The following is a 22,920-nucleotide window of genomic DNA, read 5'->3' as shown; positions in this document are numbered from 1 at the left end:
AGTGACAATTTGTGTTCAATACCATCATTGTGAGGACATTTTGGCTGGTCCTCACAAATTGAATGGACTGTTTGAGGGTTGAGACATGGTATAAGGGTAAGGTTTAGTGTTTAGGTTAGGGTTTAGGTTAGGGTTAGGGTTAGGGTTAGGCATTTATTTATGATGGTTAGGGTATGGGACTAAGCGACATTAAATCATAGATGAACTTAAACTTCATCAAACTAAATGAAACAAGACTGAGTTCATTGTGTTTGGACACCCTGAACTGCCGGATGTGATCACCTTCTAGCCCCTAATATTCCGTCGTATGTAAAGAGTCTTGGTGTTATGTTGACAGTGTTTTTAAATTTGAAAAGCAGATTTCCTCGGTTGTTAGGTATAACTTCTTTCAGTTGAGACTTATAGCTGATAGGGGATCTATGCCTTTATTCAACACCTGCAGCTCGTCCAGAATGCTGCTGCTCGCCTCCTGTCAGGAAAGACAAAGAGGGATCATATAACAACTGTGTTTCGCTCCCTCCACTGGCTTCCTGTTCGTTGCAGGATCGAATCTAACATGTTATTGTTAACTTTTAAAACTCTTAATGGACTGGCTCCGCCTTACCTGGTTGAACTCCTTCATACTCACACTCCATAGAGAGCTGAGGTAAGCCACTCAGCTGCTCCTGGATTTGCCTCAAACGTGGCTGATAACCAGAGGTGATTGAGCCTTTAGCCGCCCCAAACTTGTGGAACAGCTTACCACCCCACATTGGATCTGCCAGCTCTCTCGCACGCTTCAAATCATTTTTTAAAACAAATCTCAGCTTTATCTTTCCCAGTTCAGAACCTCTTTATGCCTGCAGGTTTTAAAAAAAAAAAGATTAGTATTTTAATATATTACTTATTGCTGTTTTCTTGTTATACCTTTTACTTTGTAAAAACACTTTGGTCAACCAAGCTGTTCTAAATGTGCATTAAAAATAAAGTTGACATTCACATTAAATACCTTGATTGTGTCCTTCTATACTTCTATACCATGTCCTTAAATATCTCAATCCTATCCTTTAATACCTCTAGCATGTTCTCAAATACCTCAATCATATCCTTCAATACCCCAATCAGCCTTAAATAACTATATTATATCGTTAAATACCTATATCATATCCTTAATACCTCGATCATGCTCTTAAAATCCTCTATATCATATCCTTAAATACCTATATCATCTCCTTAATACCTCAATCATGTCCTTAAAAAACCTCTATATCATATACTTAAAAACCTTGATCATGTCCTTAAATCCCCCTGTCTGATAACCTTAAATAAACTTTCTCATATCCTTAAATACCTCGATCATGTCCCTAAATACCCCTTAATCATGTCCTTAAATAACCTTTGTCATATCCTTAAATACCATGATCATATCCTTAAATAACCCTACATAACATCCTTAAATACCTCGATCATGTACTTAACTACCCCTTTCTCATATCATCAGAATACCTTTATCATATTCTTAAATACCTTGATTATATTCTTAAATACCTTGATTATATCCTTAAATACCCCGATCATATCCTAAAATACCACTATATTAATATACTTATATCCTGTATCATGTCCTTAAACACATCTATCATGTCCTCAAAATCCGTTATATCCGTATACCTGTATAAAAGGCTACAGATGTGCACAGTCTAGACTTCACTGTCTGGTTGGGGCTGCCACATATATATATATATATATATATAAAGGCCTTTATATATATATCTATCTATGGGGGCTGCAGCCTTTAGAGCGGCTCGCGCTATCTCACCGGCGCCTCCCGGTCGGGCGGGGGAGCGCCTGTGATTGGTCGGCGAGAGCTCAGCTCGAGCTCCCCGTTGCAGCGGGTGCAGCAGCGGAGCAGCGGAGCCGGTGGGTGCGAGTCGGGGGGCTAATTGGTGTAAAATGGCGCTGTCTCCAGGAACAAAGAAAAAAGTTTGCTATTACTATGACGGTAAATATCCAGCTTGTTCACCTCAGACTCTCTCGCGGCTGTAGCAGATTCCACGGCGCCTCAACGTTCAGGGCAATTTACATGTTTTTCCTTCTTTTTTCTTCAACCGAGTGTGCAGCACAACCCGGCTGAGCTAGCCGGTGTAGCAAGCTAACGTTAGCTTCCTCGATAGGCTAAGTAGCGCATCCCAGCTGCATGAGCATGTTCGCTAACAGATAGCCTGAAGCTGCACGCAGGGTTTCATCCGGTGCTCCCCTCACTCCCCCGTTATCCGATGGCCGGAATCCATCCTTTTATTTTGTAAAGCGTTGCCTTGCACTGTGAAATGTGTATGTGAGCTAATTCCGGCGCGGATCACATCAGTCTGTCTAACAACTTCCAAGATATGGGGAAGTCGTCGTGCACAATACTCGTATCCACTGAAGCAATGTCACCTGCACTCTTTTGTTTTATTTAATACTATTTAGGAAAAGTGGCCCTTTATGTTGAAAAACCTCTGGGTCAGAAAGCGTGTGAATAATCAATAAGCGAGAGTCCTATCTTCAAATCGATCGTACTCTCGCTTTTATAACTCTGAAATATCAGTTCCACGGGGTTTTGTACATTATCCTACTGTGAACATGAAACAATCAATCAGCCGTGATGTGGATGTAGGTCAAACTCAGGACGTGTTCGTGTCCATCACATCTAATTGGTATTCAGGGAACATTTTTGAACGAAGTTTGGCATTGAGTCCACTCTGACATGAGGGATATAAAATGTACCACACAATTATTTTGTTCTATTGGTTAAATAAACTTGTCTGTGTCCGTTTCTCTCCAAGGTGACGTGGGGAACTACTACTATGGCCAGGGCCATCCCATGAAACCCCACAGGATCCGCATGACACACAACCTCCTTCTCAACTATGGACTGTACAGGAAAATGGAGATTTATGTGAGTTGGATCACTCCACACAATCTTTAAGTTTCACCGTGGCTTAAGCCTTAACCATGTTAAATTACACCAATATTCTCAAAAGTATTTTTTTTTTAAAAACCCATCAACTTGATCGTGATTTGTGCGCTTAGCCACATACTTGAGATGAATAACTTTCAAAGAGATCAAAAGATTTCTCCATCTATGCTTTAAATCACACATGCCTTAATGAGTGTGTTTAAGTTGGTACCGATTAAAAAATTCCAGCATCCACTGGTACATCTAAGTTTCCTAAATCCCAATTTCAATAAGTTATCTGATCTGTAAGGTGATGGTTGCTGCATGTCCCGGTGCTCATTATCAAAAAGAATGTAGAGCTCCAGATGAACTCCCCTGGGGTTGATGACCAGCTTTCCATCATTATTGTCCCCAGTTAGTAGATTCCTGAATTGAAAAAATGCTTCTGACAGTGGTGCTACAATTCCATCAGAACATCTGTCCCTGTAGTGTTAAAACCTCATGCAGTAGTTTTCACAGTTTAAAGTATGGTATTTAAGTTTCCCTGCAAGTGTTGAGTCACACAGACTGCAGTGCACACAACACAAAGCGTTTCTCTTTTTGTAACGTGACCGCTACAAAGTGTGCAGGCTCTTCTGTTTGTCAGACACAGCAGATCTGTGCGAGACCCCCTGCTGGCCAAGTATTACTGACAAGTGGAGAAAAGGCCTCCTCACTACCTTTTTGCTTCTGTTTCCAGCGGCCACACAAAGCCAGTGGTGAAGAGATGACAAAATACCACAGCGATGACTACATCAAGTTCCTGAGGTCCATCCGACCAGACAACATGTCTGAGTACAGCAAACAGATGCAGAGATGTGAGTGTCCACTTGTCCTCCGACAGATGCTCCTGTATTCTTCCTGCAGGGCTCACGTTCTCCGACACTGTGCCAGAATTATGATGCAGGGCCACATAAGGAACTGTATTGGGTTCAGTTTGATTTTTAACTCTGTTTCTGTCCATGTGTGTTCAATCTTTCTGTCCTGGTCTCTTCCTCACAGTCAATGTAGGAGAGGACTGTCCAGTGTTTGACGGTCTGTTCGAGTTCTGCCAGCTCTCAACAGGAGGCTCTGTCGGTGCGTTGTCCCAACCACGCATACAACAATAACACTGACACCGTCTTCACAGAGGACTGACAACATTTTAATTAACGCCATATTTTGACTCTGTTCCTTTCTTCTTGAAGCTGGAGCAGTGAAGCTGAACAAGCAGCAGACAGATATCGCCATTAACTGGGCAGGTGGACTCCATCACGCCAAGAAGTCTGAAGCTTCTGGTTTCTGCTACGTCAACGACATCGTCCTGGCCATCCTCGAGCTGCTCAAGTGAGTTGAGCCTCGCTGCTGCTCTGTTTCTACATGACCTGTTTCTACACCCATCTGACAGGTTTTCTTCATTTGGAGCAAAAACAGAATCTGGCATGTATTGGTTATAGTTTTGCTGGATTACATCCACACCTGCCATGGAGCTTTATGTGTGACGCACACAATCAAATCATTCTTATTTGCCAAACACCAGATTGCTTCCTTTGACTTTTTCTTCTTTCTTGGCGGGTGCAAGTTTTGAATGCAGTTATTTATCTGTCCCAGAACTTGGAGTCTCTAAGGATGTTGTTAACATAAATGTCTGTACTGTGCAGGTACCATCAGAGAGTGTTATACATAGACATCGACATTCACCACGGTGATGGGGTGGAGGAGGCCTTCTACACCACAGACCGAGTCATGACTGTCTCCTTCCACAAGTATGGGGAGTACTTCCCCGGCACCGGAGACCTGAGAGTGAGTCGTTTGTTCTCAATTTTTCCTGTAGAAACCAGTTGTTACTTGTGCAGATGTGGACAGTAACTCAGAGATATATTTTCAATATGTGCAGGACATTGGAGCTGGGAAGGGCAAGTACTATGCAGTCAACTACCCACTGAGAGACGGCATCGACGATGAGTCCTATGAAGCTATCTTTAAACCAGTAAGTCTGTTTTTATCACGTAACTATTTAAATATAAATCCCCCCTCTGCCTGCGGCTCCACCCCTTGAGTGGACACTCCAGAGATATGGGTTGTTGTGAACACCGGAGAATCTTGTTCATAAGTGAAAGGCAAACTCCAGAGAATGTCCGGACCTCATTGTGCGGACATTCTGTGGAGTTCATGCCTAAAAAGGACATTTCTGAGTTTTTGTGTTTTGTGTTTTAGATCATGGCTAAAGTCATGGAGATGTACCAGCCAAGTGCTGTGGTTCTCCAGTGTGGAGCTGATTCTCTCTCTGGAGACAGACTGGGCTGCTTCAACCTTACCATCAAAGGTATAAACACACACGCCACGCTCCAAAAAGTGATCTCTTATAAACGTCCTGGGAATTAAACATGAGTACGTGTCGACTCTTTTAGGCCACGCCAAATGTGTTGAGTACATCAAAAGCTTCAACCTGCCGCTGCTGATGCTGGGCGGCGGCGGCTACACCATTCGTAACGTGGCTCGTTGCTGGACCTATGAAACGGCTGTGGCCCTGGACTGCTCCATCCCTAACGAGCTGCCCTACAACGATTACTTTGAGTACTTTGGGCCCGACTTCAAGCTGCACATCAGCCCGTCCAACATGACCAACCAGAACACCAACGAGTACCTGGAGAAGATCAAGCAGCGTCTGTTTGAAAACCTGCGCATGCTGCCACACGCCCCCGGTACCCAGATGCAGGCGATCCCAGAGGACGCCCCGCACCCCGACAGCGGAGACGAGGACGAGGAGGACCCCGACAAACGCGTCTCCAGTAAGAGACATCCATGAATGCAGAACTTTGGTTAAGCCTGTTTTTGCTTTTGAAGGTATATTAAAGAACTATGCCTGTTGTTCTGTTTTCAGTTCGGGCCCATGACAAGAGGATAGCATGTGAGGAGGAGTTTTCTGACTCTGAGGACGAGGCGGAGGGGCACGGAGGAGGCCGCCGGAACGCAGCCAACCACAAGAAGCCGAAACGAGTCAAGAAGGAAGAAGAGAAGGAAGGAGAGGAAAAGAAAGGTAACTCTCGTTCCCAAGACTACCCTGATTTGGAGTTAAATTACATTTTTTAAATATTTTATTCATCTGTCTTGCTGCTCCCCAGAAGTGAAAGAGGAGGAGAAGGAGGAAGAGAAGATGGACACGTCAGGGTAAGACATGCACATTCAAAGTATAGTAGTTCACCAGATTGGCCAAGTTTCAAGAACCATTTTCCTTGTGTTCTTCGGTTGTTTCTTGATCAAAACCGTTTTGGTAAAATCTAAGTTACCCTGCCGACAGTTGGTTGCCAGATATGTTGGTGCTTAGGAACCTTGTTTGTGTTCCAGACCTAAAGAGGAGGTGAAGACAACTTGAAGCCCTGCACGGGAAAGAATGATGGCTGTAGTATTTTCCTCAAGCCCCACTGATTCCTCTACTCTCCTCCTATGATGACAGGATCTTCCTGTATTCCACTTTTATCTTGTGTTCCCATTGGCCGACCTGGTTTACATTTTGCCACACCTGTTTCCAAGCTCAGTGAAGCACCAGTTGTGTGGGTGTTGACCAGAACGTTTACACAGTATTTGATTAATGATAAAACATGACTTTTGTGTTGCCCTTTTCTCTTGAGTGTTAACCCCACCCACCTGGAGCTCCATGGAGTGAAAAACAAACGCCATAAATCCTTTCCAGCCATGGTGTGAACCAGGTCTGCTGTAATGTAAAGATCTTAAGCGTTACTGTTCCTCATGCCATTTCAGATTTAACACATGTGGGGCCCATGACAACTTACCTGCAGAGACGTAGATGATTTACAAGTCTAGTGCTCACATGCAAAAAATGTCTATTTATGGTACTGTTAGAATAACCAGCATTCCCCAAACTGAAAGTCTGGCTTTGCTGTGTTCATTTATCAGTGAATGCATGTTTAGAATGAAGTCGCCTTTTACTGTGTACATAATACTCTCCCTTTTACCCAGTCAGGCCCTGTTCTATGCTCAGTGTTAATTTTATTTTTTTTTTTACTTTTAACGTCTGTCCCTTCATCCCGTCTTCCTATGAAGACAGTGTTTATCACAGTCAAGTGTTTCTCCTCCTGAATGGTTTGTGTGTGAATGTGTACGAACATTGTGTCGGGGAGTGAGTGACCTGTTTTAGATATTTTGTACCATTATAAAAGGTGGAGTGAGCGGCTCCAACGCTCGACATGTGGCTGTCTGGAGTTCTATCCTTGTGAAATGTGTATTATCATGACTTTGTAATAAAAAAATGAATAACCTATGGTCACGTCTTGATATTATTTACAATGCACTTGCTGTCCAAAAATCTAGGGTTTATTCCAGTTGCGTATATTTATGGTTCAATACTTCAGCAGTTTTTGTAGTTTAGAGGATATGTATAATCGAGTCCATCCTCACCTCCTCCATCACCATCTGGTTCGCTGCTGCCACCGCAAACGACAAAAGGAGGCTGCAGCGTATCATCCTTTCTGCTGAGAAGGTGACCGGCTGCATCTGCCATCTCTACAGGACCTGAATGCCTCGAGGACCCTGAGGCGTGCAGGTAAGATTGTGGCTGATCCCTCCCACCAGGGAAACAAACTCTTTGAGGTTCTTCCCTCGGGCACGAGGCTGCGGGCCATCAGGACCAAGACCAGCTTCTTCCCGGCTGCAGTTGGCCTCATCAAGGCCCGGGACCCCCACCTGACTGACTTTTATTCCGCCCCCACACCTCAAGGATGTGTTAAATTAACACATATTACATTGACACTGTTTAGCATTTTGCATCTTTTATATAGATATGTTCTTGTCTGAATGTTATAGTGAGTAAATATGTGTTTTGATCATTGTATGCACCAATAACCAGAGCAAATTCCTGGTAGGTGTAAACCTACTCGGCAATAAATACCTTCCGATTCTGATGTCACTTTGCAATTAGCCACCACTGTCGGCTGTGTTCAGCCCTAACCAAAAAAGGATTGAAAGTTTACATTTAAGTGTAAACGATGGTGTGGAATACACAAACATTGCAGCATGGAAGAAAATGTGTGTGAACGTGCCTCAGGTGTAAAAACTAATCAGAAATCCTATCGCTGCTTTCTTTTCAATTCCAGTAGGATGTTAATATTTTATTTAGTACCTCTTCCAGATATGTTACGTTTTCATCTGCCTACTACACAAACCACTTCACACAGATAACCTTGGGGTGGACTTGGTAGTTCTGGTATTGGTGGGAACTTATAGTTTAAGGACTAAGAGATCACAAAGAACTTGACTTGAAGAGGTAATTTTTATGTTGATACATGGTGGAATGGATTACAACAGTTTTAATAAATCAAATTCTACTCGGTTGTAGAAGCAGATTAAACAAAGTTCGGAATCAGGGGGTGTGGCTTAAAGTCCAGTCGCGCTAAACTTTGCAGATCAAGGATACAAAAGTTTTTACTCTTATGCTTCTGATATCACCGAACAGTTTCCAAGTGTTATTACAAAAAACGGCCTTTTAAAACACACCACACTCTGAAATGAGAAGCAGTCAAATAGCTCTTGCGACCTCCCTCCTCCTGACTGGGCCGAGTGTTGCGGTGGTTGGCGCTGCGGAGTCGAGGAGCCTGATTCTTCTTATGCCTCCAGTTCAAAGTCAAAGTAATGTGGGTCAAAGTAATGAATCCTTACGTATCCGTCTTCTCCTCCACTGCTGTAACTGTAGACGACAAGCACAGGAGCACAAACACATTATTACAGCGACTCCTTTGTGTTTTACACCCGTGTTCTTTGAGAAGCTAATCTGTGTCCTACCTCTTGCCATCGGGGTGGAACGCCACACAGTTGATGGGGCCGAAATGTCCTTTGACTCTGCCAAACTCTTCTTCATAGGCAGCGTGGAAGAACCTTGGGATAGGAAAGACAAGTGAATAAGTCATGTTATCACACTGGTATTTTAGCATGTGATTGGCGAACAAAGAATTACGTTCTTGCATGGTATAAATCTATTAACTACAAAACAGTATTAGGGCCACTTGAAGGTGGGAATTCTTGACATCAGTGTGATGTTCAGTAGTTTCTCAGGAATCAATGACATCAGTTCAATATTTGTGACCAAACTCCAGCTAGCAGTTTCTCCTTGTTGCTTATTTCAACAAAAATGTTTCTTTATTCCTGTGATATTGTGACTTAATTCTTCTTAAATTACATCTTTATGGTCGTAATATTACCACTTCATTCTTGTAATATTACAACTTTAGCTCACAATCACCAGATACTGAAAGCCTCTGTTGGTAAACATTAGGTTTAAAGCGGGGAGGTTATCATTCTCGACCTCACCTGGCCTCAAACTTGCCAATCCTGGTGGAGGTCGTGGTGACTTCCATGGCTTCCTGCCCACCTCCCATCACCACCTGATCCAAACACACACACCGGACACAAGTTACAGGTCAATGGGGCTAGACAGTTATTTGTGGCAGTAGGATACATTTTGAACTGTCAAAGTTTTCTCTTACATGATCCATAATGGGGGAGATGGCCGCAGAGTTGACAGGTCTCTCTGTCTTGAACGTCTTGATGTGGTCGAGAGTAGCAGAGTCAAAGAGCTGAGAGGAAAGAGAAGACACCACATGCTCAGTGACAGAGTGGGATATCAGAGGGTGATGGTGGGACATCCTAACAACAACTAACTGTGAACAGGCATAGCAATAATTATCAGTTAATACATCAGTATGATACACTGACATGGTTCAACAGTCTTATGCTTAGCAGTGTTGCACCAGGTTCCCCTTATTGCTCTTGTTCAACCAGAAAATGGTGATACAAGATCTAGATAATCAAAAAGTAACTGGAACCAGTAGCCTCACGTGTTAATCCATTAGTTTGGACTGCAAATGTCGTTTGTTGGGACACTTCTTCAAATACGAGCCTCTTAAAATACGGAGCAAGCTCAAATGTGGAGACCTACGCTCACTTTCTCTCACTGCAATCTGGCTCGGGTCCCCAGATGACTTTAGAAGAGTAGTGCAAATTCATTATTTTTAGGAGCCACAGCATCTACGCTTTGAGGACTACTTTATGTTGAAATGTCCAATGCAGCCAAATGGTTTTGCTTAATGGTATTATTTACATTTCGTTAATCCTTCATCATCCAGTCTTTGATTTAAATTGCCACTGTATTATTTTGCTTGTCTTTGATGTTTAGCTTTTCTGGTTTTTATTTGTGCTCATGGTGAAGCACTTTGCAACGGCTGTTTTGAAAGGTAGTTATTGTTGTTGTTGTTATTATTAACTAGTCGGTTTGCTATGCAAGATCAGTTTGTAATTTAGGTTTGTTCCACCAGTAGTAGTAAACACTGTAATACACTGGGTAACTCACACAAAATGAAACAGGACAACTTTCAAATATAATTGTCACATTGCTTGTGGAATTATGTGTTGTCATTATATGCAACTTAAAACCACAAACAGAACTGTGTGATTGCATTGGTATTAGTCAGGGTTCATACACATTTTGACCAGTGGATTTCCATGACTTTTCCATGACTTTAAACCAAATTTCCTTGACCGAACATTTTGTGAAATCTCGGTGTATTCGCGAAAAAGTGACAATGTAGTATTCAAACTAACAATGAGAATTCCAAGGCATACAGTATACTTTAAATTACACAAACCCAAGTATGCCTGCTTATTTTTTAGCGTATTTCTTTAAAAGCATATGAATTATTTAAAACTCAGCGTAAATGAACTAGGGATGGGCATTCAATTAAATGGTCTTAATCGATCGTTGGGAGAATTAACGATCGATTTTCGATTAATCATTAATATTTTCATATTAATATTCACTATTTATAGGCTATATTAAAATGCAGTGAAAATAGAAAAAACTAAGCGTGTTTCCTCATTGAAAACTTTATTCGAAGATGAACAACACTTGTGGCAGTTAAACGGGATCTGTTCACTGGTAACACTTGAAAATATGCGCTGCTGTACTCTAGACTAAGCCCCGTTTGGAGCTAGCTGAATTTGACTGTTCTCGCCCTCTCAGTCAAGTTATTGTCACGCCCTAACTCCCGGAACCCCTGACACAGACCCGGGTCTGTCCGGGTTCCCCTCCAGGTGGACTGACGGTCCGTGTGCGGACATGAAGCCGAGCAGCGCAGGTAAGCTCCGGGCTGCTTTCTCCAAATGCTAACATCCTCGCTGTGATGCGTTCAAGGCAACTCGGATATTCCGACGTCCTGCCACATAGCGAACATGCAATAGTTTCATCCATGAAAAAATAATGTCATCGACGAAACTCATCGTCTATTAATTATGTCCATCCCTAAAATGAACAACATGAAAATATTAATATAACAAAATTCCATGACTTTTCCAAAACTTTTGGGAGATAATTTTTTTCCATGACTTTTCCAGGCCTGGAAAAACACATTTTAAAATTACATGACTTTTCCAGGTTTTCCATGACCGTACGAACCCTGATTAGTACGCCTGGAGAGTTGACAGGTCTTACCTTGGCGCTGTTGTCTTTTGAAGCACTGACGAACATCGTGAGGTCCACGGATGTCTGAATGTCATTGATCTGTTTGGTGTGCTCCTTGACCGTCTTCAGGATCTCTCCGGACTGTCCACAAATAATAGGTATCAGGACATGCTAGTGGAAACTTTGCTTCACAATGTCCCTCTCCCGACCTTCTGGTTACCTTTGCCTGTACACTTATATGTATACATGCTTTACATCCCTCACTGAAATATACAAAAATATATTTTCTGGCAAATAAAGTACTTATTCTCCAACTGAATAATTTATAGCTATCGTGTCCGTATCCAGTTTCAGATTTTTTGATTTATTAGCAAAAAATCAATTCATTACATTCACATTTGTGACCAGTACCTTGGCGCTGAACTGGTTGAACTCTCCGTTCTCGTGACCAGAGATGACGAACTCTCCCAGAGGCCCCCACACTGCACTGGTGATCTTGTGATCGTTGCAGGGTAACGACAGGTACGGCTGGTTGTCCTCTGCAGAGATGGAGGGATACGCTTGTTATTCCACTGAGAAGATCCTGCTGATCAATATATTCTCCAGCAGTGTTACTGGATCATTCCATGTCAAAGCTTCACACTTTGAGGACTCACCATCACAGATGTTAATGAAATGATGGTTTGGTCACATGAAAAACTTAGGGAACTGAAATCTCATGTGTCATGGATCCAAGTTAGTGAGATATGGGCTAGTGAGTTTTGAACTTTTTGACCGACTCGTCATTTGTCTTTTTATATAGGTCACAAAAGAATTGTTCACAAATTGTTTAAAAGCTATTTTCAATCTCAATCTTTATCCAAACAGTTCATAAATAATAACAGCATTGTGAGTGATTGTAACAGTTAATTGCAAAAAAAAGTACATTTTAAAATTAAAATAACAAAATAGCCATAGATTAGCTTACACCAAATAGCAGTGCAATTTGACTTTTTAATACAAATTGTATATACAATCCATGTATAAAGTAACCCAAAACAAATTATAAGAGCTGCTCTCATCTATATTTAAGGTAAATCAATATAAGTCCCTGCTGAGTGAGGATTGTTTAGGTGCAGTGTGTGACATGTACCGATCTGCTGGGGATCCCTCAGGTCGAAGAAGTTCAGGAAACACTGGTAACCCATCTGCTTGTCTGTGGAGAAACTGATGATGTTGCCGCTGAAGTCGAAGCCGCACGTCCTGACAGCAGAGTTGGTCTGGAGCAGGGCCAGCTGTTTACCTGTGCAGCACAGTGGGACGGAGGAGCGGCAGGTAAGTGGTTGTAGGATCTCAAACTACAGCGTTGAAATCTTAAAAAGGTGAAATCTAAGTCGGCTGAGAAAGTCCGCATCTAGATTCTACCTACCGGTCTGACAGTCCCAAAGTCGACAGCTGTTGTCGGCTGATCCTGTCAAAACGTTTTTAGTGTCCCCTGAGAGACGTCGTGTTAAGGAACCAAACATGTACGACATCAGCTAGTAGAGCTAGAGACACTGCATCACTGGAATATGAGCTCAAACATTATATTCTGTAAATGATTGTTATAAAACTAAAAGGTCAAAGTAAAGTTGTTGAAAAGGATACAATCACAGTCGACACACCACACAGCTCCTGTGTGTCCATTGTAGGTGCCCAGCCTCTCGCCATTGACAGAATACCACACGTTGGTAACCTGAGGAGGGGGACATTGGAGAAGATGCAGTGGATAAGTCGCAAAATACACTTGCATCGTGATAACAACAGGAATCAGAACATGACCAGATAAGAATGGACCAGGTTTTCTGCTGGATGTTAAAAAGTCGGAAACTCAATCATCTAAATTTTGTATGTTTTTAAAAGAAATGTTTTGACAGCAAGTTGTAGTACTTTCGTAATTATACAATTATAAGCAGTAACAAAAATACAAATAAGATCAGCATGGAGGTGAAAACTGAGTCTACAAACGCCTGCTCGATAAACTCGCTTGTGGGAATCAACAGTCTCTGTCTGTAGTTTGAGAGATAACTTGACATTGAGAAATATTGTCTCCTAGGCTACTTCAACTCATCATTTACTATGGGGGATGTGTCAGTGATTCTCAGGCTCTGCTCAGTCTGTCGTTCTTGACATGGGTCACAAATGCATGTTTATTATGGTCTTGAATTTGCAAACGTTCTTGCTGAACGGTGCAGTCAACTCACCGTGTCTTTAGCCACTGAGAACAGCAGGTCTCCCTCTCTGTTGTACTTGATTTGGGTGATGGACCTCTCGTGGCCCTGCAGCAGGATGGGTTTCTGTGGGGAGGGATGGACGTTGAAACAGATGCGGAGAACAACAGCTGTGAACCAGGGGCAGGAGCCGCTTGAATCCGGTCAGGTGCTCGCACGGAGACGCATGGATGCTGCCGTCTGTGCTCACTCACACTGACGTATCATTATCTTATTTGTTTTTATATAAAAGTTACAGACACCTAATCCCTCCGCATCACCTCCGTCGAGCAGCTAACACCAACCAGCTCACATTCGGCTCAACGTCGACTCATTCGGAAGCTAAGCTAAAGTTAGCCGGGACACATATGCTAGCTAAACCGAAGCTAACACTGCGCGTTAGACAATGAGCGCAGTTCTGGGAAGAATCAAACTCGCTAGGTTTTATTTAAAAAAGAGACACACTAACCATTGTTACCGCCGGTGAGCTGCCACTCTGCCCGGTTTATTCTCTGCGTCGCCTCAAAGAGAGAAAAGATGAACACTCGTGTTACAGGCGCCGGAGCCGTGGCGGAAAAGGAAGTAGCTTTCTTCTTCTACGTCTTGCTTGAGGTGCAGCTTGCGTCACGTACTGCCACCTGCTGGAGTCATTGAACTCACTCTGAAAGATATATTCACTGTTCGTACAGTAAATAACATTTAACCATCAGTTCATCACAGTAACAGCAAAATAGATTTGATAGAAAAAAACAAAATAAATGGGACTGAATTATTGAAATAATACAAAGCCATGAGGAATGTACAAGTAGAGAAAAATGAGTCATTACAAAAATTGAATTAAGACTTAAGTAAAATGTTTGTCATGGTGCTTTTTTTTTAAATCCTTAAGAGCTGATGAGGGATTCTTAAATGATGTTTAATGGGAGGATGATGCAAAAGTTGAGCAGATTGTTTCTCCCACACCTCTTCTTATCCATGTACTCCTGTTTCTCTTAATCCTACTTTGTATTGTGTGCAGATTTCTTCCTCTCACGAACAGACTGTTTTGTGGATGTGCACATTTTTCCCTCGCTAAAGCATTTTTCTATGTGACTTCAACCTTATGTGACTTCAACATACTCAACTATTTTCATAAACTACAAATTCCATTTTCACCGGTGCTCAGTTGTTTTCAAAGCTCAGTCGGAGCAAATGAAAACTTCCAGCAGGAAAGAGCATTTTTCAGACTTAAAAAGAAGCAGAAGTAGGTCACTTCAGATGGTTACATTTTGTTTACAGATATTTTTTAAATGAGTCAACAAGTCCTTAACACTATTACATCTTTTATTTAACAAGGACCAAAATAGACACAGCCAGATAAAAGTACTGCAAAAGACAAAAAGAGGAAGCATCTTTGGTTCCTTCACGTGTTCAATGAGCCTTCATCTCCAGCACAGGACTGGAGATACAATGATAATCCAATGGAATGGTGGAAGAAATAAGGTTTGTCGTTTCTATTTCAATTGAAAATGACAGATTCTATCAGTGATCACATTTTAACAACGAGACATGTTAAATATTACATGAGAAAATTTGGAAAGTTTGAGAGTGAAAACTATAATTCAGAAATTCTTTCCTCCTTATTCCTGGCTTCGAAATTAGAAACAAAGATAGTGTGAGATTCTGTTGTCTGTTTATACAGTACATCCATGCAGGACAGTGGATATTATGAATATACATTCTTAGCTAAGTGCTTGTCAGTTCAAACTGCCATAGAATAAAACCAAAAGGCAATCATTGCATAGAGGTCCTTGAACATTCACTGGTTAAAACCTGATAACAAGCTACTGCAATTACCGGGGCTGGGAGGAGACAATCTTAGCCATGAAGCCACATAACCGACCCAACCAACCACAAACACATAAAGACGGGAATTAAACAAGTCTGAAGTGGTCGTGTTTACAAGGTCTTTAAGAGTGAAAAGACATCTCAAACTAAATAGAGGGTAAATTAACCCGGAAAGGATTGGAATGAAACATAGAAAACAAAATGCAGTTTTTATAAACTTGTCTAAATGATTAGAAAATAAACCCATTTCTATTTTACAATGGTGCTCTGTAAGAATAACATACATTTCAATATCTTATTATGCTTGAAACAATAAATACAGACCACAAAAATCCAACACCGTAAATGGAGCAGTGTGACGAAACAAGAGAAAATACACAAAAGAACTGTTCCCTAAAATGGATTACCAGCAAGAAATGAAAACTCAAAAGTTTTTTAAGCGGCGTACAGACATTATTTGTTACTCTAAGTTACTCTACTTAAGTTGGCTTCAAGGAAATTATCACTCATGATGCAAATGAGACACTGAATGGACCTGCACGCACAGGGACACACACACATCATTTCACCCTTGATGGCTGTTCTTGCTGTGAACCCGTTAGGCTTGCGTCATCCGAAGCAGCACTGTTATTAATCTTGTGGAGCAGCTCAATGTGTGATGTGAGTCATAAAGGGAATGTGTCGTAAAACAGCACAACGCAGAGGAGTCAGTACATTTACACACACACTAATAATCTATCCTGTGAAGGGTGGTCTTAAAAGACAAAGGTCAAAATTGTACGAGCATAATAGACTGGGCTCAGGCACTCCTGCCCTTCATGGCTCACATTGTTGCGCTTGAAGAAAATCAACACCGCCTTCATTCTTTAAGTTTTACCATTACGGTGTTTGTAGCAACGATAAAACACAAATAGACACCGACCTGTGGCCTGCCCCCACTGGTAAACATGAGAACGGCAGCCACTGCTTATGTCACCAAAATGAGGTTGGGGCAATTTCACCAGTCGTCACAACACCTGCCTTTCTATTGGATGTGGACTCTTGACAGACTAGTTGCACAAAAAAATCTGAGCGCAGAGGAGAAATCAGAGAGCAGTGGTTTCACCTGCAAACAGTAGCAGCGTGAGCACGAGGAGAGCTGAAGCTGGAGCTCTGGAAATCCAAGCACAAGCAGAGTGTGTTTGAGTGCGAGCGCAGGGTTTCGAGTGAGAGACCAAATCTAAATATGAAATCAATAAGTCCTGCTCTCAAACTGAAAGAACACGTACTTGATTAGAAATAGGAAATGAACTGACTCATGATTGAACCATTAGAAAATCTCATACTGGGAAATGGACTTTTTGCAAAGCATAGTCGGGCTATTCACAGTAACTGATTTATAATGTGCATGTAAATGTGCTGACAGATGAGGCACAATCTTCTCATCACTCTGTAAAGCATGAACAGGACACGGGGCGTTAACGTTTGAATCCTTCTTTTAAATGTTGATCAGATTTTCTGCCTAAATTACATAAAGCTGCGAGTTTCTGATCACTGGCCCACGGACCAGATTTGATCAGTTTCTTTCAGCGGAGGAGTATCGGCTTGCAGGCTGGTGGCTGGTTGCAGGGAAGGGGAGCGAGGAGTGGTGTGAGCAGCTTTGCCTCATTCCTGCGTGCTGATTGGCTGAGCGTTCACCTCCTCCGGTAGCGGGTGTGTGTCCGGTTCTGGATCACAATGGCATAAGTGGGAGCAGGGGGCGGCTTCTGGGACAGGACAGGTGCTGGGCTCCAGCAGAGAGTCTGTGGGTGTCGGAGAAGGGGAGTCAGTCCCTGGGTCAGAGGTGGGGGTTGCTGTTGGGCCCTCTTGCTGACTGCTCAGGTTCTGGACCTTCTTGTTGAGGTCGTTCCGTTCGACTTTGAGTGCCCGCCGCAGCTTCTCCAGCCGCTGCACTTTACCCTGAAGAGCATCGAACTCCCGGTCCCGCGTAGATTTCTGTAGACAAACACAAAATATGTCTTTTTATGCTTTTTGGTAATTTATTTATTTGCACTGACACTATTTTCAAAACTTTTATAATAATAGTCCCTGTCACATTCAAATCACATCTATTAGGCCAATAAAACATTCACAGACTCGAGGGAGTTCTTTCACTTTCTGCAAAATCTGTACAACTAATATTCAAACTAAGTTTAAAATCACAACATCAAGAGCTTTTACTGAGAGGAGCAGACAAGTAATGTAGCAGCCCGATGGAAAAGCTGATTTTATTTCTCTTGAAATCTAGCGACTTATTCCACCTTTCTGTCCATCTGTGGTTTGATTATCTATAGAACCGTTCATCTGATCAGCTTGACACCCACGAAGGTGCAGAGTGGAATTTAGTGGGATTTTGACGTGTGAAATGTTGAATATCATTAAACTTGGAATAGACAGGCGTCAAGAGCTCTGTAGCAGCGGCAGTAAAAGCAGTAAAAGCAAAGCTGCCTTACCTCCTCTGACATCTCCACAAGAGCCTTGTTGCTGCTCTCCCACCTGGAGCGATACATGGCCGTCTCCTTCTCCAGCTTCTTGATCTTTTTAGTCATCTGTAACACCAAGGAAACAAGACCATGACATGCTGGAAAGAAAAAAAATAACAATCCTTCCGTCTCACTTTCTCCACGTATCCGTGACACCTCACCTTCTCCATCTCCTGTTTGAATGTGGTGAAGACCTCGTTGCTCTTGGACAAAGTCGTCTGGAACTCTTCAAACTTCTCCGTGTACAGTGACAGCTGGAAAACAAAACAATTTGGATTCATATAAAAGAAACACGCACTTTCAACGTGAGGTTAATCACAGTGGAGCTATAGAAGAATAAGGACTAGTGGGAAACCTGCTGTTTGAGGTGAACTTCCTGCTGCTTCATCAGCTCACACATCCTCTGAGACTCCACGGCTTCTTTCAGCAGCTGCGGATGAGGCACCAGATACGACAGTTACATTTGGGTATAAATTCACGACAGGTCCCTGTGAGTATGTTTTGTTGAGGTTTGTGCGTCTGTGAAGTGGAGCCTTACAAAGTCTTTCTCTCTGTCGTGGCGTTCCTCCGACTCCTTCAGCAGCTCCTGAGCCTGGTGCAGTTTGGCGTCCACCAGCTGCTGCTGCAGGTCTTTGTGCTTCACCACTTTGTCGATGTGCTGATGAGGGTAACACAGGGAGAGAGATTAGAATGCCTGCTTCACACCCAGGTAGATAGAGTAAATAGACATGAGTGTGTCGTGAACACATTCAACAGGCAGGCTGAAAATAAAGACAGCTCACACACTCACCTCCTCCCGCAGTTTGTACTGGTCATACAGCTTCTTCAGTTTCTCAGCGAGCTCAGTGTTCTCCTGTCGCAGGCTGGCATTTCTTTCGTTGTGCTGCTCCATCTGAGACTGGATGTCGTTCAGCGTCACCTGGAAGTGAGAGGTCACCTCCTTCCTTTTCTCCTCCTCCACCCGCGTTCTTTGCACCCCTTCCTCCTGCAGAGGGAGAGACCAATCAACCAATAGAAATGCAGCTAGAAGTGATGAGCAATGCAAAAATAGCTGCACGGATGGGTGACGCACTCTTATGACACTATGGTATGGTGACCTGTGTTGTAGCAAACAGACATGGTGCCTTTTTTTCAAAACAGATGCTAAATAGATATATTTAAATGGTTTTGGTGCCTAAACTGTACCAGAAATTACATTTTTTGAATATAAAATGGTGGTTTATGATAAAAGCTGCTTTTCATTATTGCTAAGGCAAATTAGAAGAAGTTTAACATGAACTGTTTCCATTTAATTATAACCAACGCAAATATACAAATATAAATAAGAGAAAAATGTCAATTCTCAACCCTACTGTTGTCAAGGTGTTGTGAACAAAGTCAGCCTGGGAAAAAACTTCGACTGAGTCAGGAAGTTAGGATGATCATCTCAACCTATTTCTACCAATCTACCAATAGGAACGCAGCATGACGTGATGTGTTGATCAATGGACAGACAGGTGATGCACACTGATGACACTTTATTGCATACTGATTTGCTATAGCGTATGATTCAGTAAGTGTTCTCTTCAAATAAACTACATAAACAAACCGATGAATATAAAGACGGACTGCAGAGATACTGTGGCAGCAGAGAAGTCATTTACCAAATCAAAGCGACAGTTAAGAGTCTGTATTCACCACACAGGTGTGTATTGTGTACCTTAAGTGTGCGGTTGTGTCTCTGCAGCTCCCTGCACAGACTCTCCAGTTTGCTGCGAGCCAGGATGGCCTTGCTGTGTTCGTTCCTCAGGTTGTCTTTGTCCTGGACCACCTGGTTTTGCTTCTTCTGCAGCACTCTCATCTGTTTCTGGGTGTTGCGGTGCTCTTCCAGCTGTCAGACACAAAACACACACTATACATTGATCCACAGTCAAACTAACATTAGACCTGGGTTAACATTCACTCATCTGGCAGATGCATTGGCCAAAGCAACAACTGGCCTTTCTAAATGTGATATCTCCTGAACATAAACTCTCCGTTTTTAGGCTAAAAATATACGTTTATGTTGAATTCTCATCAATCCAGCCCAATATATATGTTTTCTCATTTTGTTTCTCTCTTAACGTAACATACTTACAAACAAACTGTCTCTCTTGCAAACTTCCTACAGAACACACAGACCTGGTAGAAGATGTCACGTCAACATCAATGGTGCTACGTAGCCCATTCACTCTGAGGTGAAATGACTCTGCAGAAGATGCAGTTTTTTTTTTTTACCGGCTCCGGCTTTGAGTGGCAGCGATGGAGACAGGACATCCGAGTGAACACGCTAACTTCCACTTTAATTTGGCAGTCTACACGCTGACACTGCACCTTTTCCAGTGCAACATTATGATGCCCATTGAAATTCCAGGCCTTCGCATTTACACAGACAATGTGTGTACTTTTTGTTTGTAACATCTCGTGCAACAGTGATTTTTACTTTGTATCGTGCAAAATGCAACACTGGCAGGACAGAGAGGTTAGAGCTTCTCAGTTTCTGGCGTGTACTTATTACATGAATATAAAGTAATGAAATGGACAACCATGCTATTTAATGATTTCAGTGACACTATCCAAAAGATCTGTTCTTTTGGAAAGATTATTCAATATTAAATTAATTGTCCTATTAAGTAATCACTTAAATGAATAGAAAGCCTGATTTATCAAGAGTAATTTTCAATCATACACTGGACTTAAAAGCTAATGAATATTATGTAATTGCACACTTGCAAAATGTTGAGTCCATAAAAAAAAGAAGAAGCTGAAAGTATAGTGTAGTACAATTATTTTGTATTAATTTCATTTGGAGACCACACTCACCAGTTCCGCATACTTCTTACAGAGTCCTGTAAGCTTTTCCTCGGGTGTGCTCAGTGTGTTCAGGGTCTGCATCAGGAGGGTGATCTCTTTACCTACACAGACAAACACAGAGATGACAGACGGGTAAAAATCTAAATCTACAACTAGACAGTGTCGCTGTATCACAAATCCATAAAAGGATGCAAACACTCAAGCTGTGAGCTCCTCCTTACCCAGACCCTTCACTTTCTTCTTGTCCTGTGTCTTCTTCGGCTCCTTCTCCATCCCACTGTGACCTCCATTGACTTTGCCCTTCTCTGCCGTGTCGCCTTCCTTCTCGCCAGTCAGACCGTTGAGCTCTGGACTGTGTGATTGGCCATTAGGTAGAGTGCTGGCCTCTCTGCAGTAGGTACTGAGGATGTTTTCTAGCTGCCGGCTCAGCTGCTCGGCCATGTCACTCCGAGACAGTGTTGCTTCTGCAACTGGACACAATGGAGGGAAAAAACATAAATCAAAATGTTTCTTGGCTTGTTCCTCGTTAACAATACACACCTGCTTCACTATTATGACCTTTTAAAGTTTGTCTAAGCATCTTAACCAAAGGTTATTATTGGCACTCATACACAGCTTATTAAAATGGATATTGGTTGGCCGTCTTCACTGTGTATTAAGGTAATACAGATGGTGTCCCATTACAAAATAACAACAATATACCATTTCTGGATTTGACCACAGCAGCGACCGACAGGTAGTTTCATAACTGAGACACTGAGAAAGTTGTGTCAACAACACATATTGAGAATAAGAAGAACTTTACCTTCAGTTGCAGCCTCTTCAACTTGTGGAGGCGTGTCTGTCTGTGGAGGTGTGTCTGTCTGTGGCGTCTGTGGTTCCGACTCTTTGGGGCTGTTGCTGTCTGAGCTGTCTTTTGCCGCCGTGGGTGACTCTGTCCCTCCCGCTGTGGGTGGAGAATCCTCAACCCCCTGGACGGCAGACTCATCACTGTCTTGTTTTTTCATCTCTGGTATACTGTGGAAACATGTAAAAAAAAAAAAAAAAAGTTACTAGTTTTTCTCAATAAAACACATAGTGGGACTTATATCTGTTACAGTGCATTTGAAATCCCTGCAACTTATGAAACATAACTAGGGCTGGATGAAATGGCCAAAGATTGTATGAAGATAACAAATGACATCAGCTGCTATCACCATTCACACACTGCTCCCTTCATCTCTGTCATACATTTATTTACTTTTGTATAAATTAATTAAATATTGATGAACCTCTCAATGTATACTAGACACTGTCTTTTGTCATTATTGAGAGATATTTATTGAACCTTTGTTATATTGCTATTGATGAAAATTATTGTAATCATTATTGATAAATGATTTAATTGCTCAGCCCTGATTATAACCATGTCTCTGGGCTCATTACAAGGTCAGCTGAAAAGTGACAGACTGAAATTCGAACACATTTGAAGCTCAAGCTGCAAACAGTCATGTGTAACTTTGGTGTAACGAGCCACACAGACCGACTGAGATTCAACTGAAGATTCTCCATGATTCTTCTAGTAACTGTTAGTGTCTGATATTTTACAGATATTCTCAACTTCCACGATCAGAGCCAACTTCACTGACATTCCCTCACAGCCCTCCACCTTTGAACCGGGTTAGTTTATTAGCTAATTGTTTTTTCTCCTTGTTGCAGAAAAACACATCCCTCACCTGCGAAAATATTAATAGTTTTAAGTGTGGTCTCACACACTTCATCAGATAGTTCACCTACATCCAGTTCAGCCTCTTCTAGCTTTCGTTTTTCCCCTTGCTACCATCATGTTAGCTAGCACATGCTAACGCTAGCTGGCCGCCAGATGCAGCTGGAATAGCTCGCACGACTAGCAGTTGGCCAGTGTAAGATCACACGTACGGGAAATACTTATTTGCAACCATGGATGGACAGTGTACGTACTTGTCTCTGAATGATATCCTGCCTCCACAGATTCTGAGAGTTGTTTACCTGCAGACTCCAAGAGGAAGCAGCTAATGTGTCTGTGATCTGCGGGGTTCCTCAACAGCGTGAAACAGAAAAACACTTCCGGTAATAACTTTGGGCACTTCTTCTTCTGCAGTTTACATC

General features: G+C 42.3%; 3 protein-coding genes across 4 annotated transcripts; 1 reads left to right on the top strand and 2 right to left on the bottom strand.

Annotated features, from left to right (window-relative positions):
* Positions 1 to 1,857: 1,857 nt before the first annotated feature.
* hdac1 (histone deacetylase 1) lies at positions 1,858 to 7,219 on the top strand. The gene is made up of 12 exons (XM_053446785.1): positions 1,858 to 1,981; positions 2,805 to 2,917; positions 3,657 to 3,774; positions 3,959 to 4,033; positions 4,144 to 4,282; positions 4,597 to 4,738; positions 4,833 to 4,925; positions 5,153 to 5,261; positions 5,347 to 5,727; positions 5,820 to 5,975; positions 6,061 to 6,106; positions 6,284 to 7,219. The coding sequence occupies exons 1-12, from the start codon at positions 1,933 to 1,935 to the stop codon at positions 6,309 to 6,311; spliced, it is 1,449 nt and encodes a 482-aa protein (XP_053302760.1). The 5' UTR covers positions 1,858 to 1,932; the 3' UTR covers positions 6,312 to 7,219.
* Positions 7,220 to 8,206: 987 nt separating this feature from the next.
* Positions 8,207 to 14,252, bottom strand: eif3i (eukaryotic translation initiation factor 3, subunit I). Its single transcript, XM_053446786.1, has 11 exons — positions 14,103 to 14,252; positions 13,628 to 13,720; positions 13,032 to 13,119; positions 12,814 to 12,879; positions 12,538 to 12,687; positions 11,817 to 11,944; positions 11,436 to 11,546; positions 9,436 to 9,525; positions 9,260 to 9,333; positions 8,735 to 8,827; positions 8,207 to 8,639 (listed from the first exon to the last, which is right to left on the bottom strand). The coding sequence occupies exons 1-11, from the start codon at positions 14,103 to 14,105 to the stop codon at positions 8,558 to 8,560; spliced, it is 978 nt and encodes a 325-aa protein (XP_053302761.1). The 5' UTR covers positions 14,106 to 14,252; the 3' UTR covers positions 8,207 to 8,557.
* Positions 14,253 to 14,942: 690 nt separating this feature from the next.
* Positions 14,943 to 22,895, bottom strand: txlna (taxilin alpha). 2 transcript variants are annotated; one of them, XM_053447037.1, is made up of 11 exons: positions 22,801 to 22,895; positions 21,599 to 21,810; positions 21,015 to 21,263; positions 20,803 to 20,894; positions 19,661 to 19,831; positions 18,752 to 18,946; positions 18,500 to 18,619; positions 18,317 to 18,391; positions 18,123 to 18,215; positions 17,932 to 18,027; positions 14,943 to 17,434 (listed from the first exon to the last, which is right to left on the bottom strand). In XM_053447037.1, the coding sequence occupies exons 2-11, from the start codon at positions 21,798 to 21,800 to the stop codon at positions 17,105 to 17,107; spliced, it is 1,623 nt and encodes a 540-aa protein (XP_053303012.1). In that variant the 5' UTR covers positions 21,801 to 21,810; positions 22,801 to 22,895; the 3' UTR covers positions 14,943 to 17,104. The 2 variants fall into 2 exon arrangements, with proteins under 2 accessions (XP_053303012.1, XP_053303013.1); XM_053447038.1 differs by having other exon boundaries at positions 22,753 to 22,881.
* Between the last annotated feature and the right edge of the window lie 25 nt (positions 22,896 to 22,920).

Source organism: Pleuronectes platessa, chromosome 18 (genome assembly GCF_947347685.1).
Source record: "Pleuronectes platessa chromosome 18, fPlePla1.1, whole genome shotgun sequence".
NCBI classification, from domain to species: domain Eukaryota; kingdom Metazoa; phylum Chordata; class Actinopteri; order Pleuronectiformes; family Pleuronectidae; genus Pleuronectes; species Pleuronectes platessa.
This window is presented reverse-complemented; position numbering and strand designations above follow the sequence as displayed.

What these genes read in the sequence shown, in the direction of transcription:
- hdac1 (XM_053446785.1), top strand. Translation starts at nt 1,933, where the DNA reads ATGGCGCTGTCTCCAGGAACAAAGAAAAAAGTTTGCTATTACTATGAC. An exon ending in CCGGCACCGGAGACCTGAGA is followed by an intron (nt 4,739 to 4,832) that starts GTGAGTCGTTTG and finishes CAATATGTGCAG; the next exon opens with GACATTGGAGCTGGGAAGGG. An exon ending in CCCCGACAAACGCGTCTCCA is followed by an intron (nt 5,728 to 5,819) that starts GTAAGAGACATC and finishes TTCTGTTTTCAG; the next exon opens with TTCGGGCCCATGACAAGAGG.
- eif3i (XM_053446786.1), bottom strand. An exon ending in GAGGGATCCCCAGCAGATCG is followed by an intron (nt 11,945 to 12,537) that starts GTACATGTCACA and finishes CCATCTCTGCAG; the next exon opens with AGGACAACCAGCCGTACCTG. An exon ending in TCTCCCCCATTATGGATCAT is followed by an intron (nt 9,334 to 9,435) that starts GTAAGAGAAAAC and finishes TGTTTGGATCAG; the next exon opens with GTGGTGATGGGAGGTGGGCA.
- txlna (XM_053447037.1), bottom strand. Translation starts at nt 21,800, where the DNA reads ATGAAAAAACAAGACAGTGATGAGTCTGCCGTCCAGGGGGTTGAGGAT. An exon ending in GAAGAAAGTGAAGGGTCTGG is followed by an intron (nt 20,895 to 21,014) that starts GTAAGGAGGAGC and finishes TTGTCTGTGTAG; the next exon opens with GTAAAGAGATCACCCTCCTG. An exon ending in TTGTGGAGATGTCAGAGGAG is followed by an intron (nt 17,435 to 17,931) that starts GTAAGGCAGCTT and finishes GTTTGTCTACAG; the next exon opens with AAATCTACGCGGGACCGGGA.